The sequence below is a fragment of the Ostrea edulis genome, chromosome 1, assembly GCF_947568905.1.
Source record: "Ostrea edulis chromosome 1, xbOstEdul1.1, whole genome shotgun sequence".
In the NCBI taxonomy this organism is placed as follows: Eukaryota; Metazoa; Mollusca; class Bivalvia; order Ostreida; family Ostreidae; genus Ostrea; species Ostrea edulis.
Window position 1 is genome coordinate 82,036,139 of NC_079164.1, and position 22,646 is coordinate 82,058,784.

Consider the following 22,646-nt stretch of genomic DNA (forward strand, 5'->3'; position numbering starts at 1 on the left):
TGCTCCTATCCTTGTATTCAGATGGTCCAAATTTTGGTTGTCAACATTAAATGAGTTATATTTTGAATTTCTAACATAAAAAATGAAAAATATCTTTTTCGAAAAACGTGAACCAGTCCCTTTAAAGCAACACCATATTCTTTTAGATGCACAAAAAACATCTACAGCACATTCATGAGGAAATGGCTATCATTACAATTTGTAAAGATATCAAAGGCAAATCAATGGAAATGTAAATATATTTACACCTTTACAAATGACTTGGAACCTCTACCCCTGGGTTAGATTCACAGTTCTGGTACATCCCCGAAATTCTGCTTTTCCTATATCATCAGCAATATTAAAGAAGTCTTTAAAATGATAAAGACAATCTAATATTTTATAATTTTAGACTTTCCTGCCCCATATGACCATGCATTTAGTTTTTCTTACAAATGTGTGGTTGTAAAGAAGATTTTTGAAAATTGGTCAATTTTTGGCTCATGGGTATAGGAGTCCTGAAATTTTGGTAGTTTTAACTCCACTCCCAACATCCTGGGGGTGCAGGAATCCTGAAATTTACCATTTACATCCCCCTTGTCACTTAGATGCTTCATACCAAAAGAAAATAATTGGAAGGGTGATTATTGATAAAAAGTTATAAAGATGTTCGATTGTTAACACACACATTTAATAATTAACCGACCATTTTAGCCTGTCATCTTGCACAAGGACTTGATTTCTTCTTTTTTTTTTTATGAAAAGATAAAAACAGGAATGCTTCCAAACCCTGTTGGAATTCAAGGTTAAATGTCCAAGTTATTGGAATGGGATTTTCTTAAATGCCTACATTACTGAAAGAAGACTGTGATCATCTTTGCAAGATTTATTTTATTATATGTCTCTATTTTTCCTGTACTGGGCCTCCCAGCTTCCAACTTTGGTAAAGTTGTGTAATTAGTAAACAAGAGGCCCATGGGCCACATCACTTACCTGAGTCACCTTGGTCCATATCAGAAGACTTTCCATATATATTTGCATGTAAAACCATAGTCCCTATTATGGCCCCAACCTAACCCTGGAGGCCATGGTTTTTGCAAACTTGAAGCTACACTATGTCAGAAAGCTTTGTAAATGTGAACTTCTTTGGCCCAATGGTTCTTGAGGAGAAGATTTTTAAAGATTTTTCCTAAATATTTGTATGTAAAACTTTGATCCCCCCTTGTGGTCCCATCCTACTCCCAGGGGCCATGATTTGAACAAACTTGAATCTGCACTATGTCAGAAAGCTTTTTTGTAAATATCAGCTTTTCTGGCTCAGTGGTTCTTGAGAAGAAGATTTTTAAAGATTTTTCCTATATATTTGTATGTAAAACTTTGATCCCCTATTGTAGCCCCATCCTACCCCAGGGGGCCATGATTTGAACAAACTTAACTCTGCACTATGTTAGGAAGCTTTCATGTAAATATCAGCTTTTCTGGCTCAGTGATTCTTGGGAAGAAGATTTTTAAAGATTGTCCCTATATATTTGTATGTAAAACTTTGATCACCTATTGTGGCCCCATCGGACCCCCGGGGGCCATGATTTTAACAAACTTGAATCTGCATTATATCAGGAATCTTTCATGTAAATATCAGCTTTTCTGGCTCAGTGGTTCATGAGAAGAAGATTTTTAAAGATTGTCCCTATATATTTGTATGTACAACTTTGATCCCCTATTGTGGCCCCATCCGACCCCCGGGGATCAGGATTTTAACAAACTTGAATCTGCATTATGTCAGAAAGCTTTCATGTAAATATCGGCTTTTCTGGCTCAGTGGTTCTTGAGAAGATTTTTAAAGATTTTCCCTATATATTTGTATGTAAAACTTTGATCCCCTTTTGTAGCCCCATCCTACCCCAGGGGGCCATGATTTGAACAAACTTAACTCTGCACTATGTTAGGAAGCTTTCATGTAAATATCAGCTTTTCTGGCTCAGTGGTTCTTGAGAAGATTTTTCCTATATATTTGTATGTAAAACGTTGATCCCCCTTGTGGCCCCATCCTACCCCCGGGGGCCATGATTTTAACAAACTTGAATCTGCATTATATCAGGAAGCTTTCATATAAATCTCAGCTTTTCTGGCTCAGTGGTTCTTGAGAAGATTTTTCCTATATATTTGTATGTAAAACTTTGATCCCCTATTGTGGCCCCATCCGACCCCCGGGGGCCAGGATTTTAACAAACTTGAATCTGCACTATATCAGGAAGCTTTCATATAAATCTCAGCTTTTCTGACTCAGTGGTTCTTGAGAAGAAGATTTTTAATGATTTTTCCTATATTCAATGTATTTGTATGTAAAACTTTGATCCCCTATTGTGGCCCCATCCAACCCCCGGGGGCCATGATTTTAACAATTTAGAATCTGCACTACCTAATAAAGTTTATCTATAAATTTCATCTTTTCTGGTTCTTGAGAAGATTTTTACCTTTTCTTGATTATCTCCCCTTGGAAGGTGGTCTGGCCCTTTATTTTAACAATTTAGAATTCCCTTTACCTAAGGATGCTTTGTGTCAACTTTGGTTGAAATTGGCCCAGTGGTTTTTGAGAAGAAGTAAAAAATGCTAAAAGTTTACAGACGGACGGACGGATGCTGGAATACGAGTGATCAGAAAAGCTCACTTGAGCTTTTAGTTCAGGTGAGCTAAAAATGTCCAAAACTATAGTAAAGAGAATGTAAATATTTTCTCTATGTACACAACTTTGCCACACTACAGGGACTCAATTTGACCCATACAAAGAGTTTGATCATTTTTATATAAATTACATTTCATCTTGACATATGGATAAATTGACAATGTTTGATCTATTAATAATAATTATTTTTAATCATATGTCAATTTGATATATCCCTGTGATCTCAAGATAAAAGACACCATCTGGAGTCCTCATCTGCTTCGTACTTGGATATTTTTCATTGAAAATTAATATCTGATGCAACGGCAAATTAACAACTCAACTTTATGACAAATTGGGATTTCAGCTTCTCTATCGTCAACTTCCCATATTTATGTAGCAACATTCCATCACCTGCTTAAGGTGTTTATATCTCTCAACTGATTAGATATGCAAGAGCTTGTTTTACGTATGATCAGTTTTTAAATCGAGACAGGCTGCTGACAGACAAGTTGATGTTACAGGGGTTTCAACAGTCTCATTTATAAAAGTCAGCATTTCACAAATTTCATGGTCGTTATAACGATTTAGTTTGCCAATACAACCGTATCATTCGAGTCAAAAGCTGTCCGACGTGTTTTATACCGATTGTTAGATCGTTCTTGATACACAGATTTTGACTACGGATTACTCTGTTTACTTGATCAAGACATAGGGCTCACAGCGGGGGTGACTGGTTGACAGGGGATGCTTACTCCTCCTGGACACCTGCTCCCACCTCTGGTATGTCCAGGGGTCCATGTTTGCCAAACTCTTTATTTTGTATTGCTTATAGGAGTTATGAGATTGATCACTGTTCGTTATCTTCACCTTTCATTGATGCACAGTAACAAAAGGAGTCCATGGGTAAATATTCTTAAAGGATTCATATCGTTCATAATACGTACTACACCTTGGTGCACATAAAAACACGATCAAATTTGCAAATTCACACTTCAGAACATGACATTCAAAATTTTGCTAAATCTGTAATTTATGATTATTCTCAGTTTGTCCAGGCCGGTGTTCAGCAGTAAGGAATAAAAATTTTCATGAAAGATCGCATAATTTTTAGTCTCAAAATTGGCTACACTTGAAAAGCTTATTAGAATTAAGTAAAGCTTTCAAGATCACATTTAAAAATGTCCAAGGTTTTGAACAAATAATTGTTTATATCTGGAGATTTCAGGATTTTAACTTTAAGGGTTACCATGTTTTAATAAATACAATCCTCATAACCTGCTGGAGACCTCAGCACTGCCTGTTCTGCATCTCTTAGTATGTGTCTCCCATTCGTTTGCATGTACTTGGGAAGAAAGAGTCTCAACAATCACAAACTACACTTCATCATTCATGTTTATTATTTACATTACTGACAAGAACTATATAAGTCCTGTCAGTACTGAGTAAATCAACAAGTGACAAAAATTCTAACACACCAAAAAGTGCTTTAAATTGTCAAAAAAATGTACAAATAATAAATTATTTCTTATGTACTAAAGACTCGATCTGTCTCAAAACATCTGAATCACAATAACCCAGACTACAATAATTGCAATTCTAAGATTAAGACAGTTAATACTTTTATAATATATTTATCATCAAAGAGAAGGCACAGATATAATATATTTGCAATTTTTGCATTACCATGTTAATAGCCTGCTATTGAAACATCAACTTCAAAGTTTTGAAAAATTTTCTTCACCCAGAAATGCCCCATGTGTACAATTGCTCTGGTCTACAAACAGATGGTATGAAGGTACATAATGTATAAATTAGATCTAATTACATAATCAGTAATAAATACTGACTTTTGCATCAGCAAATATATCACTGATGTGCCATATCGTGCCCTGACATTAAGTATCTGTAATGCAAAACCAGAGTTATGAAGCATTCAAGCCCCATAATTCATCCCCTTACAAAACCTCTCTATTCACATATATTGATTTAAATCTATGCATATCTTTGATTTTTTTAAGTGTCATGTATGTATTGAAGATGTAATTTTCATATTTCAAAATTCGGATGTATATAATGAAGATTTAAAAACGATTAATTTCCAAGATAAAATACAGCCACAATACCATTAATGACTATAATTTTTGTTTGTTTTAGTGTTTGGATGTTAATTATTACTACAGCAAGTATATAATCATCACAATAAGACATACCTTTTTCATACCACACCCCATTTCAACCCTGGGGCTGATATTGGGGTCTTGGGTTGATATGAAAAGGGGCATGCACATGGTACATGCATCTTTATCTCTACATTAACTATAATTATCATAGAATCTAGAGATTTTCCCCAGGTCACAGACAGACCACCATTTGGTCAGTGAATTTTATTAGAACTTTAAATTTGATACAAATATCACATTCACACCAATGGTGATTATGGATTCAGAGCAGGGATGGTTAATAAAAGGGTGCAATCTCCTCCCTTTATGTTAGAATATTTGACATGAAACATTATTTTGTGCCAACTTGTAGGGCTGCAATGTCCCATTTGAGGTTTCAGTGGATAAAGTGCCATCTTGCCTCTCCCCCACTGAAAATTTTATGAACCCATCTTTGCAAACACTATTTCTTCATGATAAAGAACTTGTAAATGGTTTCATTCACTCTGACTTGTACAGATAAGCCACACATGTAAGAAAATTCAAAATGGAAAAAGACTTACACAAAAAAATAATAGAAAATGAAATTTAATAAAGCACAATATAAACAAGGCTTTGTATCTATATAGAAATACTGGGTGTCTTACACAGTATTCCACTTGCCTAAATCTATCACTTTTAATTAAAGGAGATTTTTATTTGTTACCACCTAGGTGGTGGTTTACTTCTTGAATATTAGTTTCCATAAAATAGTAAATATAGGATAGATGACATATAAAAGAAAAATGTCGCACCATGACATTTCCATCAAAGGAAAGCAGGTGTTATAAACAGGATACTGATATCTTGCTAGAAATAGTGAAATCTAAAGAATTCCATAAATGTTGTGCTAATAATGATACATACATACATACATATGCTTCTGAGAACAGCAAGCAAAAATTTCACACAGTGAGGTTTTGTTTTGAATATTACATGCTTTAATAGAATTCGAAAATTAAATCACAAGTATGTTGAATTATTCTTATCTCAGGGCATGTAGTATATTGTTTTTCAAAAGAGGGGGAGGTGGGGGAGGGGCGGCAGCTGGCGGAAAAGGTAACTTGTCTAAACTGGAACAAGTGCTGTTAAAAACACACCTTGATATAGTTTATTGACAACGAAAGTTCATGGCAACTCTTCTAGCTCTGCACCTGACAGCTGTAGTTATAAGTGTATAGTGTCTGTGCACGTCTTTCTGTGGCTACAATCAAAGACAGCCCCCCCCCCCCCTCCCCCATTATACTGTGAATACCCATTAGATTGAGAATCATGGATTTCAGAAAGAAATTTACGTTGATGGATGTTGCTGGAATGCAAATAAAGTTTAATTGTGTGTTCATACAACTGATATATACATGGAATGGTTTTCAAGTCCAATGAATCATTGAGAATTTTAATGATATGCACCTTTAATGAAGCACTATTGATCAGCAAATGATTTGCATGGAATGGCTTTGAAATAAAATAAATAACAAAAAATACCAAAAACAACAAAATATACATGTAATATTGAAAATAATAACTTGGACGGAAATAATTATGCAAGCGCATAAATAGAAATATATTTTACAGTGTAAAAAAAAACCAAGAAAATAAAGTAGCTTTGCAAGTTTGTAACTGTAAAACCAATTACATTCAATAAATTCTTTCATTATACTCTGTTCTTGTTTTATACATTATATTCTTTGTTTTGTGTTTAGTTTTCTAATATGGAGGAAACATCTTTCTATTATTACAGTATTCATAAAAATACCAATTATTCATTCAATATTGAAGAATGTTACAATGGTATACAGCTGTTTAGGCCTTAAACACATACTGAAGACAATGTAAACAAAATCATATCACAGTCGAGGTAATACTAAACCATTTTGAATTGAAATCAATTCAATCGCATAATAAGTATGGCAAATTACTATTACAGCAAACACGCCTATAGTGTATAACAGGTTATAACCACTCAACCCCCTCAAAATTAAAAACCAACAAAAAACAACCAAGAATTGTCATTCCGAGGTACATGTACATTTCCAAAGTTCAGAAATAAACTATCTGTTCCGATGTATAACTATGACCTTTTCCATTTCCCGACAAACTTGCTACAATGCACTGTATCATTAAATTCTGTCGCACTTTAAAAAATTTCATCCATTACTGTGTGATTAGGTTTGTAGTTAAAAAAAAAACAACCTGGAAAAGACTATGGAAGGTATCAAATTGGTACGATTGCATATGTGTTTGTATGCACAAATATACTAAAAAATAATCATACAAGTATCTTAATTATCCATAGGTAAAATAGAAAGTACACAGAAAGAGCTCATATTTCAATTTGCCACATCTAATTTGATAGTGAAACACACAAATAGACAACAAGAGGATAGATTCAGCTATACTCCACAAGAAACAGACAATATTTCAAAACTGACTAGACCTCCGTATCATAGGACGATCTCTCTGGAATTCCTCCTAGCACCGCTCGATATGTATCAGATGATCTCAGAGAACTAACAGGCTGATACGAAATACTCTCATGACTTCCCCTCAGGGCCTCCAAGTCTAATTTTGGCACTTCTACAGGTTTAGGATCACTGGTATTCTTGTGTTTTCTTAGTTGAACAGGTGTTAAAGGTAACTCTCGAAAACCATCTTTGTAATTCAAACTACCATCTGCATTAAATTTGGCGGTGCCATTTACTGAGAAAATTGTGGTGGAATTCAAGTCTTCATTTTCTTCTTCTTCCACATCCATTTGTTTGGGCTTGCGATATCTTTTACGCCTCACTCGTTTACTTTTGCGGATAGAATCCTGTGAATTGATACCAGAGTCTGGACTTACTTCATGAGAATTATCTCCCCTTATCACATTCTTTGGTGAAGCCTCACTGTGAGAATCCTCCGTGTCAGAATGATAACTTTTATTTTCATGAACACTGGGCATAAATTTCTGCATGTGCTTTCTCACTGAAGCATCCATGTGCGTCTTTAAAGATTTTGAATGGTACAAAGAGGGATTGTCTGAAATAGAAGGATTTCACTTCACATGTCATGCATTAAAACATAGTACCTCAGCCACACTGTACAGTTATATATGATGTAAAAGAGTTCTCATAGTTCTGTCATCTCAAGAAATTTCCTAATTTAGTCAACAAACAAAATTTGACTTTGAAATGCCATTCTCAGTCCCCTTTTACACATACTGAATGGCAATCCCAACAAATTGTTCATATATCTAGCCTAAAACCTTCAAAATGTCAATTGTATCATTCAAAGAGCATGGCCACACTAAATTTGACCCTCACCTTATCAATCATATAACTCTACCAACTATAAAGTCTCAATCTTGTACAGTTCAAAAGTCGTGAAAGTGGTAGACAAAAAAGCAGCATAGCTAGATAGAATGACAGACAGTTAAGGGGTGTCTATGAAATGAGAATATTATCAAATATGTCCAAGTATTTAAAATGCAACCAAAAATGCAAAATGTACATTAATCTATAACTTTACCAATGGTAGATATTTTGCTGTCGGATTCCTGGAAGTCTCCCCCAGTGCTCTGTCCAAACTGAGACCCCCGGATACTCCTCCTTTTCTTCCTCCGTAATTTTTTCACTGTATTGCTTCCATCGCTGTCATCAACTCGAATGTACTTGTCAAACTGAAATATTTAATCATATATTCATCATGTTACATGAAATACATATACATGCAGGTCTCTGCACTGCCATGTAAGAAATGTTATGTTGATTTGTATAGATATTTTTAAAAAAAAAGGTTAATTCTGTGACTGTCAAAATACTGAACAATGGTAAATTACTTCATTTTATTTGTGTCCATTTCGCCTTACTTCTGAATGGATGAGTTCTAAACTAGGCAAAGAACAAGGTACGATTGTGTACATAAAAAGGCCCAAAAAATTTCTTTTGTTTTAGACGTGTCTTGAATCAAGCTTGATCTGTTTTAAGTTGAATATATGTCAAGTAAACTATCTCAACTTAAATAAAAATGATTATAATGATTGGTTTTATATAGCGCTTTTCCCAGCTGCTCAAAGCGCTTTACAATACATTATTACCCCGGCAGACCTTATATCAATCTAGAACTTTCTCAGCTTCCTGGGAAGCATACAGTGCAAGCTGCCGTTACAGGCGCTAGAGCACTAACATTCTAACAATATCTTTCACTGTCTATAACCAGGTACCCCTTTTACACTTGGGTGGAGTGAGGAAATTCATGTAAAGTGCTTTTCCCAAGGACACAAGATCTTTTTTTTCAAGATGGCCACCGTGGTCAGATGTGTGTTAACACCTCTCCTAGTTTATCTGGCTTTTAAACAAATTTCTACCGTTTTATTCTTCCAAGAGTTAGAGGAGGATTTTACTTATACACCAGGATTTAGATGGCCTATTTTGAATTCAAAGTTATGTTGTTTTGGACGTGAAATTTTAACAAGAAGTTTATCTATGGAGCATTCAACGAAATCAAGAAGTTCTGTGAGGACTACTCACTATATAGGATTTTTATGTCTACTTTTATCAAACGATGTCCATTTAAACCCAGGACCAGAAGGAGCTCAACAGACCATAAATGCTCACTGTATTGGATGTAATCAGGTAGTGAAAACTACAACCCAAACCATGGAAATTCCTAATCAGGTAGAATGGCTGTGTGACTCTTGTATAAGTGAAATTTCAACTGGCTTTAATGTTGACCTATCTCTTGAGAAATTTTTGGAAACTGTACCTAAGGGAATTTTATATGCACACTTGAATGTGAGAGGAATTTTAAGTAAATTGGATCAAATCAAAATAATGCTACGTAAAGGTGCATTTGATGTTCTGGCCTTGACTGAAAGTAAATTGGACAACAAAATAGAAAATTCTGAAATATCAATGAATGGTTACAGAATTCTGAGGAGGGATAGAAACCGGAATGGGGGTGGAATATTAGTCTACATTAAAGAAAAATTTACCATTACAAACATAAAAATCATGGATGATTTGGAAATGCTTGAATTTGTGATTTCTATTGGGCAGTCGACTAAGACATCCTGTGCTTTATCTTATCGACCTCCAGATTCCACAGTAGATTGGTTAGAGAAGTTTGAGGGGCGGATTGAACAACTAATAGCAGAACACAAAGATATTCTAATTATGGGCGATTTCAATGTGGATGAGTACAAGACAAAGCGTTTAAAGACTATCATGAAAAACATTGGATTTCAGCAACTGATAAAAAACCCTACACGTGAGACTAAAGACTCCAGTACTTTAATTGACCATATTTATGTAAATAGTCCGGATAAGTTTTCTTCATCAGGAGTATTCCCAATAGGATTAAGTGACCACAACTTGATTTACGCTGTAAATGGTAAAATTAGAGCCGGTGCAAACAGTCACGTTCATATTAAATATAGAAATTTTAAAAACTTAAATGAGAGCAGTTTTCAAGAAGAACTAAACACTATTGACTGGAGTCCCATATATGAAATGGTGGATATTGATACTATGTGGCAATTCTTTTATTCTAAATTTTTTGAAGTGGTGGATAAACACATTCCTCTAAAAGAAAGAAGAATTAACTCACGTTCAGAAGAATGGATAAACGATGACATACTTACAGAAATGCACTGTCGTGAACACCTCTTTAAAAAGGCGACACAGAGTAATGATGATCACGTGTGGAACCTATACAGAGCATCAAGAAACAGGGTGACGAAAAAGATCAGGGAGGCAAAACATGCATTTGTTGAGGAAGCAATTTCCCAGGCAGAAAACAAGCCCAAGGACATGTGGGACAAACTTAGGCAATTCTTACCATCTAAGAAAACGAATACAAACTGTACATTTCTTAAGGACAATAACGTAATTTTTAAAGATACAAAGGATATTGCCGAATGTTTTAATAATTACTTTTGTAACATTGGTCATGAGCTAGGAAAACATTTTGATGACACTTTACCTACAGTTGAAGAACAAATGCCTAAAAATTCTTATACAATACCAGGTATAACTGCAGAATTTATTGAAAATGAGATAAAATGTATGTCTGCATCAAAGGCAACAGGTTTGGATGGTATCTCTGTCAAACTTCTAAAACTTTCATCAAACAGTGTATGTGATATTCTTGCATATATTTTCAACTATTCTATATCTTCATGTACTTGTGCAGATGACTGGAAAAAGGCACGAGTTGTACCACTTTTTAAATCAGGGGATGAATGTCTAGTTAATAATTATCGGCCTGTATCCATTTTACCTTGTGTGAGCAAAATTTTAGAAAGGCATGTTTTTAATTCATTTTATGAGTATTTGTCAGTAAATTCTCTAATTACAGATTGTCAGTCTGGTTTTAGGCCAAAACACTCATGTGAAAGTACTCTTATTTCTCTAGTAGATAGATGGCTTAAAAATATTGATGAAGGTAAACTTACTGGTGTAATTTTTATAGACTTACGGAAAGCATTTGACACTATAAATCACAAGGTTTTATTACACAAACTCAAGTCATTTGGCATATGCAATGATACTTTTGAATGGTTTAAATCATATCTAACAAATCGTACACAGAGAGTTATTTGGAAAGGCAATTTATCGGAGGAAAGAAATGTAACCATTGGAGTTCCGCAAGGCTCTATTTTAGGCCCATTGTTTTTTATCCTGTATATTAATGACTATCCACAAGCACTGAAACATTCTCATGTAAATATGTATGCAGATGATACTTCACAAGATGTAACAGATAAGTCAGTGGAAAATATTGAGTCAAAGATGTATGAAGATCTTCAGCGCAGTATAATGTGGATTAAGGAAAATAAATTAAGCTTAAACCTGTCTAAAACTCAATGTATGCTTATTGGATCGGCACACAAATTATCAAAGTATCGAAAATTAAATTTAGTGATAAATAACCATGTCATAGAATGTGTTCAGGAGTCAAAATTACTTGGTATTATTATTGATGAAACTTTGTCCTGGAAAAGTCATATAGAATCACTTATGAACAAGATTTCCAAGAGAATTGGCATTTTAAGAAGAATAAGATATTTTATGTCAAACGATGCGCTGCTGAAGATTTTTAATACTATGATTTTTCCACATTTTACATATTGTTGTACTATATGGAGCAATCCAAGAAATGCTGAAAATGTGAATAAGCTTTTTATATTGCAAAAACGAGCTGCAAGGGTAATTCTTAACATCAGAAATTTTGAAACACCATCTAATGTCATGTTTACAGAACTTAACTGGTTGCCTCTATCAGATTACTTTGTCTATAGAAAAGTCATTTTAGTGTATAAAGTTTTACATGGTTCAATGCCAGATTATTTAAATGTTTTTAAATATGTATCAGAAGTCAGTCAGAGGCAAACTAGAAATTCTTATTCAAATATTTTGTATATACCCAGGGCAAAAACAGAATATTATAGAAGATCTTTCAGCATTTCAGGGAGCACAGTGTGGAATGCCTTGAGTCAAAACATAAGAAACTCAACGAGTGTTGCGTGTTTTAAGAGAAATTATCTTAGAGATTATCACCATACTTTTTAAGCTTCATTTTGTATTCTATTTATCTTACATTCATAATTATTTCTTAAGTTTATATGTATTCTACTTCTTTTAATCTGTGTTTATTTTACTAATATCTGTCTGTATGTATGTTATATGCAGGACCATATTGAAAACTAGCGTTATCGCTAAATATGTAATCCTGGTTAAATAAAGGTCTTATTATTATTATTATTATTATTACACAACGTCGGCCCTACCGTGGCCAGGACTCGAACCCACTACCTTTCGGTCGACAGTCTGACAGCCTAACCGCTAGGCCAATGGCACCATTAATTCAAAGTTATTGCTTATTTGATAGCATTATTTTGTCATGAATAAGACATTTTCATGCCTTTTTAAAAAAAAAAAAAAAAAAGAACTTGACAACTGTTAAATTTCATACAAATTATTAGGAAAAGGTGTGCCCATCTGTTGAGCAAATTGAAATTAATATATATTGTGTATTGATAGAAGATAAAAAATGTATTTAAATATGAATTTGTTTGATGCACGGGCTGTATGTTTTCTAAAAGGAAAAGCCCCTGAATTTATGAATTTTTTCATTGATTTTGGCATTTTTGGCGATTGTATGCCAACTTCATGCTTTTGTCATACAACACAAAGTAATTTTGAGTCAAACTAGAACTGTCCTAATGGAACTAATACCCCCCGCGGGGCATATAAGATGATGGGAAATATTTAATGCAAGCACATTGGATATTTTCACATTATCTACAGGGCAATCAATGTGAATGCAGAAGTGTATATTCTACAGTACAGCAGTACATGAAAAATTAAAAATATGCTTAATATAAACAATGAATACTATTTGGCACATTTTAGGCTGTATGATTGCAAATCCCTGGTCAACTCTTCTAGTCTTTAGTTTATATTCACTTTGTTAAAGATCATTATGTTATGCCAACTTTATTTTGTCATTGATTTTGTCAGTAAATAAATGACATTAGCTCAAGTATTGGTATTATTGTAATCTTTTCCACTGGTATAACAACTCTAAGTAGCTGCAATAAAGGCAGTTTACTATGAATCCCATTGCCAGGGATAGTTGAGATTATAAATACTATCTGACAAATAAGTATTCAACACACATGAGCCACTTTATGTTTTACCGAGAAGTCACAAGATTGCAGATACAGTATGTGGATGCCAAACCCGAAAATGTCCGTAACTTCCATAACTGTTAAAATATTTCAATGAAAATAGAAGATGCACAACTACATTATATATATAAGATGAGAATAAAGTTTGAATCAAATCTGTTCAACGGTATTAGAAATAAACTCTGGACAAAGTGCACAACCCCCAAAATGAAAAGAAAATGTGCGTAACTTCTATAACTGTTAAAATATTTCAATGAAAATAGGAGATGCACAACTACATAATATATAGAAGATGTGCATAAAGTTTGAATGAAATATGTCCAGCGGTATTAGAAATAAACTTCGGACAAATTGCGTCTACGGACAAACGGACGGACAGACGGACAAAGTGATTCCAGTATACCCCCGCAAACGAATGTATAATTAAACATATTTTAGGTTTGCTTATATATTCCTTATTTGAATGCCAGATTTTAGGACTCCTACTGAAATCATCCATTTTCTGGGCCAGATGACTGTAGAAACTGTACCTAATTCTTTTACATATACACATTACCGTAAAGTTGTAATAAACGGATTTGGGCAAATTCAACATGAGGCAGTATTGTTTTTCAATGTGACTATGCAAAAATATCCCAGCATGCAGGAATCAAGTTACATATACGTAGTACTGACTATAGACTTACAGTGTTGTTGTTGTCTGTGTGGTGTATGGGGGAGGTCAGGGGTGGTGGAGTCTCTCCATCTGTCCGCTGACGCTCTGCCTCCTCTAACATTCTCTGATAATTCAGCCCACCATTGTCATTTACATCAGAGGATGATGACCTGCACAAACAGAAGGAATCAAAATATCAACCTAAGCTAAACGTAAACCAAGTACAAACAAACATATAGAAACAAGATGTCATTCTAAGCAATTTTGATCTGGATGAATGACTTTGTTCTTTCAATTCATCAACAGTGAAGTCTAACCAAGGTTAAAGTTGTAGACAACAGAAGGGACATAAATATTGACTCATACGTCATGTTCCACCATCTACAAAAGTTACACGTATATCTCCTCCATGCTTTAAGCTCACCTGTACTCTAAATGTTCTGGCAAATTTTGTTTTTGCTAAGGTCAAAGAAAAAAGTTTTTCTACTCTGCTACTTGTACTATGAAAATATATAAATATTACGTCAGATGAAGTGGTACAAAATCAGCACCTAAGTAGCAGCCTTTATGGAATCACTCTTAAACAAAAACCTGACTTTCTAGGATCAATCTTATATTTAAATTAGATATCACCTTTATAAATATAATTTATGGATAATCAAACAACAATCTATAATTTAAGTCAGGAAAAGTCGATTTCTGCATCTAACAAATTACATGATAATTACCGAAAATTTTCAGTGCAAAAAGGTGAGAAATCACTGACAAACTGACAAAATAATAAGTGTCCACTCATTACTCCTTGAAACAGGAAGGTACGTAATCCAATAATGCCCCCCCCCCCTCCAAAAACCCCCCCCCAAAAAACCCATGCACTTTTAACCCAACTTTTAAAATGGTCACTGAAGGCAAAATTAGGCACCTTGTACCCAGTTCTTTACTGTCCAATTTTTGATAAATTCCTATTTAGATATTCTGATATATTTACGGACCAATAATACTATGGTGCTGATTCCATGAAATAAATTATCGGTCCAAGAGATATTGTATTAACAAGTTTTTATGCACAGAAATAAAATATCTGTCCTTTGAAACACTTAAACTGATATCCTACATGTTTAAAATTAATGATGATGCTGTTGACAAAGCTGCAATAATAATTGAACTGAGTAAAGAACAAGGTCACAGATATTCTTTTACTGACCGGTCCCTGGTGAAGTGTTTTTTACGTTTCAGAATTCTCAGAACTCAAACTTTATATTCCTTTATAAAGTGAGACTTAGGTTGTAGTGATCGGATTACTCTCTGAAACTCTGCCTATATCTAATCGAAATTTAAGTGCACATTTTTCAGTATTTTGTTTATATATGAAAGGACTCTTGGGATTTTGTGTTAGATGCTTAAAAGATCTCATTAAAATTAGTCTAGATAAAGTTGTTACTAAATTATAACAATCTTTGTCTTATATATCGATATGTATACATTGGAAATACAACAGATCAAAAGAGAGTTTGTCTAAATTTGATGGTCAAGGGGCTTGATTCTTCGTAGCTGTGCTTAGTTACCAAGTCAGAATCCTTGACTACTTGACTGTGGTGTGTAAAATTCCTTCAGACAAATGCCAAATCATGAGACATGGTGTAAATGTCTAGGATGAGTGTTAAGACTCTTCCTTCAATCCAAATCTTTAGAAGAACACTTACATTTTGTCTCCACCTCCTCTGACTTTGCTTGGTTCCACTCGGTTTTTCATTTTTGACTGAAAGTTGTGAATGAAAAAAAAAGTTAACTTGACAGATGACATTTAGTCTCAAGTTCACACTTTGGAGAAATATTATCGTAATACAATCTCATAATGTACAGAAAATCTTGTCTAATAATTCATGTTATGCAATCCAATATTTTGATAGCAAACCTTGAAAAAACAAATTGGTAATTCAGATATTGTCTAATCCAGAGATTTTTTGGGGGGATACCATATAAATCTGGATTAGAAGAGTAAATTTCTTTCTTTCCTCTAGCATATATCTCTTCACATTCCCCCAATTTTACATTTTGATCTCAATCTACACCCCTACCCTCCTTTAATATAGGACTACTTTGCACCTTTTTCTTCTCTCTCTGACTGCTTGGAGGTACATCTGTGTTGTAATCATTTTCTTGTCTTTCACGTTGATGAACTATGTATTCATATGTTGTCATCTTATTATACACTACAAAGACAAAACAAAAACATTTATCTTTAACCCTCATCGTGTTTAAAATACGTAACAGTATATGGCAGATAAACCGTCACACTGCAAGCATTTTAAAAAAGATGTTGCTTCATAGCTAAGTTATTGATTACTTTGTCTCATTTTTATAAATGTACAATGTAACCTGTTTACGATCATATCATTTCTTTTCGCTTTTTGTGAATCATGATTAACTGTTACAGCAGAATAATGCTGGAGAACTATACACGTACTTAAGTAACAATGGAAGGCAAAAAGGTGAATAAGTAGTCCTAATGCCAGAAGCAAGAAAATGGCTGTGACACCCACTAAGGCCAGGAATCCACCATCAGGCACACCAACATAGCAGATCTTGAACTCTGCAAAAGCAGTTTGTTACATATCAGTTAAAGTTCCACCACATGAACATTTGGGAGAGTATTATTCTCCACATTTAATAGGGCAAATATTGAATATACACATTTCTTGTACATCTTGTCATTCATTAATTATTGATATCATGAATGAAACTAGAAATGCAAGGAAGATCTTGGAAATGGTGACATACCAATGGTACTGTTTCTGTCTGGAAAAAAAAATGAAAAACAAGAAATCAATTTCGTGAAATAAATTTCTACAGCACCCCCTCCAAATTACAGAAAACCCCTACTTATTGAAACACAAATTTACATACTTTTACAATCAAAAACATTTTCTGTGATTAAATTGCACTTAGTACTAATAAAACACCATTTCTCACTACAGGTATGAATCATAATGGGACTAAAACCATATCAGGCACAATCACCATTTGTTCATTAACTTGTATTCACTTATACATGTACAAAAATTGACCAGCACAACAAAAATAAGCACTTACTTGCTATGAAATCTGCAAATAAATTATAATAATATTAGATATTCATTCATTACTCATTATCACTAATAATGTCATACATATCATTTTATGAATTAAAGCTCTCTCAAATATTTCTTCTGTTGCTCAAACATCATAAAACTTACAGGTTACATTTCCTTTAAATTGTAAGACCAATGAATATAGTACAAGAATGCTGTACCTACCAATATAAGGCAGTATAACTTTGCCCTCTGTCTTATCACTGTAGTACGACACAAACTCCACCAGAGACAATAGAAGAACAAATAGTACACCCAATATCCCTGTCACCAACACAGCCAGAAACCATCTGAAATACAAATATTGTCCAGCTTCAAATACTGCATTCTAACTATATAAGTGTTTTTCTGTTGATCAGCAAATAAACTCTGGCAATAAGTGAATTATACCTGTAGTTTTTGCCTCCTACACAGTTGTTTAGCCATTTACAGTGATGATCAAACTCTGCTACACACTTATTACAGGCACTGCAGTGCTTAGATTTTGAGGCCCTGAAAATATATCCAAAATTCATCTCCACATGATTCAAGCAATAAGTTGCAAAATATTCTTCCCTTGAATTGGAGGACAATATTCAGAGCATTATGAAACAAATATTCTTAAAACATGAATAATTTTAATAGCCACTGACATTCATTACATAGGTGTATCGCCATCGTAGATGAGCAGATCAATGGATCAAATTTTGATTCGATTGATAGCCATAGCAAACGTTAGTTGAGCATGTACATTTAATTTTTTTTTTATTATGAAAATAGTTATAAATAGCCATCCTCCCTTAAAACATGACATAAAATAGTCACACAATTCAACATCATTTCCAGAGATACAAATCATAGCTACAAGTCAGGATATCATTTATGTAACTTCATCAAAACATGAAATGCAATGATCATGTGATCAATATATTCAAAATCAAATATGCTAAAAGAAGTCCATTTCTAATGTACAATTGTATGACACAATTTCCCTTGATAAATACTTTAATACTTACACATCTGTTTCACAGATGTAGCAGTGCATATTTTCATCAATAACATGAGAATGTCTTTTTCTGTCGAATGGCTTCCTTTTCTGACTGCCTTTAAGCACTGCTGAATCTGCTGGGTCTATGGTGCTAGCCACAATATGTGTAATAATGTGGGATAACAAAGTAAGGCCCGTGATCTATCGGCCTGTCAAGGGTCAATATCATACCACACAGACCAAGTGCATGTACAATCAGAAATTTCTTCCATGATTTGAATACTATATATGAATTAATATTCAATACAAGATATATATATAGCTACATGACGTCACAATATAGACATTTAACGTTCCGCTTACTTTGACGTCATAATCACTGTTACTATGATACTGCTATGTATACATTTTTGTAAAGCTTCTGAAGATGTAATGAAAGCGCTAAAGCTTTACGGAGGATTTCTGTGTTTTCTTTTCATATTTTTTAAATATTAGTATCCGATTACTGAGACTCTATTTCAATTTTGGATATAGATATATAGATATATATATATATATATCTATCTTGTGTTGAATATTAATTATTGCACACAATACAGGACCTCTTATTCCAATATGTTTTACATTTGAGTATTATCTCACTTTCTGCTATGTAGTTCTTGACATTCATCACTAGGTAGTGTTGTGGAATCACTTAAAAATTAAATTATATGTGTGTGTGTGGGGGGGTGGGGGGGTGGAAACCTCAAGGATTTCCAAAATTTTAGTTTCTTTTGGATGCCATTTTATGGATGCGGTTTCTGTACATTTCCCCATTACATGTTACTAACAAAGTCCACAAAAACTGAACTTCCAATACATATGATAATTCCAGTAATGTTGGTTTTGAAATTTTTATGTGCCAATCCACTAGAAAGCAATACTAGAAACTTTTACATTTTGTTAACAAATATTGATCTTTTAAATTCGAATGCACCTACCAATCCTGATACATAAAACAACTTGGTTTAATTTGTGAAGTCAATGTTTATAAAGGATACAGCATAAACAGCTGCCTGAGCATCTGGATGTAAATGTGGAACCAGGGTTGTGAAGTTTACGAAAGAAAAATACAGAACAAACAGCCAGGCCACAAACTGTAGAGGGTGGGGTGGGCAAGTCCATCCGTTCTTTCTGCTGATTTGTCGATACTGTGGTCGAAATAATTCTCGAGACATGTCTGACAGATTTCCTCTGCAACGACTTTCCTCTGCAATGCCTTCACCTGCAAATGAAATATGATATAAGTTCCAATCTTTGAAAATTGTCATTTACACACAAAATTATGATAATCTTATAATTGTTTACTATGGTGTAAGAAAAGTTATGTTCATAACTTTCTTTTGTAATTCCTCAAAAACCATTGCAAGCAACACATAATAAAATTCAAATTCCTAATACTTCCTCTTAGTGAATCCTTAGCTGAAAGTGCACGGATAATGCTGTATATCGTAAAGGAATATCTTCTATAGGTACTGTTCATGGAAACCCAATTTTCTTCCAGTTGAGGATAATATGAGGCAAAAATTACTTTTACAGAAGTTTCGGGGTGTCATTACACATCTTTCACAGGATAAATCTACGTCAACATATGAGAATCTTTATAAAGGGTGAAGCCCTCTCATGGCCATGAGCAGAGCTCCCCCTATAAGTAACACGTATATACATATTTACAAGGAAAATTTGGAAAGCTAATGAAAAATTAACCATATATACCTATGGAATTTCGGTTAAAATGGCGTTGATTCGAATGCAAGCGCGAGGACACATATTTCACCATTTTGAATCTCGTCTACCCAATGAAAGGTGCAGATAACAAACAGTGATCAATTTCATAACTCCTATAAGCAATACAAAATAGAGAGTTGGGCAAACATGGACCCCTGGATATACCAGAGGTGGGATAAGGTGCCTAGGAGGAGTAAGCATCCCCTGTCAACTGGTCACACCTGCCGTGAGCCCTGTATCTTGATCAGGTAAACGGAGTTATCCGTAGTCAAAATCAGTGTGCCAAGAACGGCCTAACAATAGGCATGAAACACGCCAGACAGCATTTGACCCAATGACAGGTTGTATTGGCAAACTAGATCGTTATAACGACCATAGAATTTGCAAAATGCTGATTTTAAATGAGACTATTGGAACCTCTACACCATCAACTTGTTTTTCAGTAGCCTGCTTCAATTTAAAAACTGACCATATGCAGAACAAGCTCATGCGAATCGAATCAGTTGAGTGATGTAAACATGTACCATATGCAGGTGATAATGGAATATTGCTACATAAATATGGTAAGTTGACGGTGGAGAAGTTGAAATCATTCCTGTTTGTCATAAAGTTGAGTTGTAACGTTAGTTTGTCGTTAATATCTACTTTCAATAAAATATCTAAGTATGAGGCAGAAGTGGACGACCATTTCATGTCGTTCCGAGACGTTACATAAAATCTGTACAAGCATGTAAACTAAATATTTTCCCAATCATCATCACTTCTCGACTGTACCAGATTTATATTCTATGTAGACATCAACACTAAATATGACGTCATAATGTACTTTACACATCAATTATGTTATATTTCCTGCGTTCAATGAATAGGTGGATAAAATGTCTAAAATCATGTAACAAGCTTTGACAGCTGTACATGTCCAGATAATTTGGGAATTTTTTTTCCATCCCATTATGGATATAAATACAAATACCAACACTTTTTGCTTCACCCCCCAAGAAACGGTCATGCCGTAAGACATGTTATTTCAAATTATCAAAAGGCCACTAATTGAGCATACAATATATAGTCTATAGATACCAGTGCATATAGTGTAATATGATATCTATCATAGAAATTTAATAACAGTTCACGTAAGAATCATACAACATTGGAAATAAGATATCCTACAAATAAATTAATATTTTTAAAATTTTATATTACTACTGGTGTACATTACGAAAATCTTTCCATCATGATATTGTGGTAGTTTGGGTTTTACTTTTACTTTTATTTCTGAATTTCGATCCCGATGTAAATTATTCACCCGTTGTATTTGACCACGCCCACTTTATCTTTTAGCCAATAACTTTAATGACAGTTTCTATTGTCTAATTTGCTATATAAAGCCATGCAGCTTACTATTCGTCGAAGCGAGACAGCTGGCCTTGCTAGCTACTCTTCTCCTTCCATTATTCCTATTTTGGTATTACGTTTTGTTCGTCTACTTTGCCTTTTTTACTTACTAAATTATTATATTACCTTTGGGTTGGGAGATTTCTTGATAGTTTCTAGGCGAAATTCTAGGTTTTAGGAGTGTGTATTTGTCACATTCATACTGGTAATAAATTTGTAAAGTGTTATTTATCTTATTTTCATTTCTATTGAATTTATTTTCAAGTTTAAAATCATAGTGTAGTTGGGTCGTTTCGAAGTCGCCACTATCAAAATAAAATCAAACAAACACAATGCGAAGTACAGACTATACGAACGCCAGACCTGCTACAATATAATTAGCTTGTGCGAAAAAAGATAATAGGTAGACAATGTTTCATGGCTTCTTGACAAACTGGAAATATTTTAATTATTGAAAAAAACGGTGTTAGCTGCCCTTTAGCAAAGAGAACCACAAGAACTGGATATATTGTTAGTATATATATGCAACATATAACCAACATCATTAAGTCGCATTCACCTTGCATACAACAGTACAATACACTAAAATAAATAGCAAGATCTTAAAATTTCATCCATTGCATCAAAACCCGTAAAAGTGTGTGCCTCTCTATGATCAGCCTGCTTTGTCACAACTTAATATTCCAACGAGAAGTAGTCACGTTTTAAAGTAAAACGTTGCGCCATTAAACTTTAATGGGAGCTGAGTTTTAATTCAGAGTGATAATGAAGTGATAATTACTATCATATGAGGTAAAACGACAAGACTAGATCAATTATATACCGCTCATAAAATAATATAACTTACATTTTTAGTTAGAAACACATAATGCCCCTAACACAACAAATGTATGTGCATTTACATTATCATTTTTCTAGTACATGTTAATAAGCAGCACTTCGTCGCCATTTTGGTTCCAAGGTGATTGTATAAACTATATTATTCCGCCAAGGCGCCGTTACGTCAAAAACGCATTATTTTCAATAGAGAAAATCAAAAGGTGCGGAATGAAAGGGTATTTTTATGAGGAATTCATCTATAATCAAAATATCACATACAAATTTTTAAAATCCACAATACTTCTCTCTTGATATTATATTCCTTGGTTCAAAACAGAACTATTTGTTTTTCTTTTTGAAAGTGCAATTAACTCGGACGTATCATGTTTCGTGTTT

The 22,646-nt window shown here is 33.9% G+C and overlaps 1 protein-coding gene across 2 annotated transcripts; it reads right to left on the bottom strand.

The window, feature by feature from the left end:
- Positions 1–4,018: 4,018 nt before the first annotated feature.
- On the bottom strand, positions 4,019–22,425 carry LOC125678702 (uncharacterized). 2 transcript variants are annotated; one of them, XM_048917348.2, is made up of 13 exons: positions 22,279–22,425; positions 19,310–19,533; positions 18,298–18,470; positions 17,693–17,794; positions 17,468–17,592; positions 17,265–17,276; positions 16,953–16,970; positions 16,639–16,764; positions 16,278–16,384; positions 15,875–15,930; positions 14,203–14,341; positions 8,353–8,503; positions 4,019–7,863 (listed from the first exon to the last, which is right to left on the bottom strand). In XM_048917348.2, exons 2-13 carry the CDS (start codon positions 19,484–19,486, stop codon positions 7,274–7,276), a joined length of 1,776 nt encoding a protein of 591 aa, XP_048773305.2. In that variant the 5' UTR covers positions 19,487–19,533; positions 22,279–22,425; the 3' UTR covers positions 4,019–7,273. The 2 variants fall into 2 exon arrangements, with proteins under 2 accessions (XP_048773305.2, XP_048773314.2); XM_048917357.2 differs by having other exon boundaries at positions 22,334–22,412.
- Between the last annotated feature and the right edge of the window lie 221 nt (positions 22,426–22,646).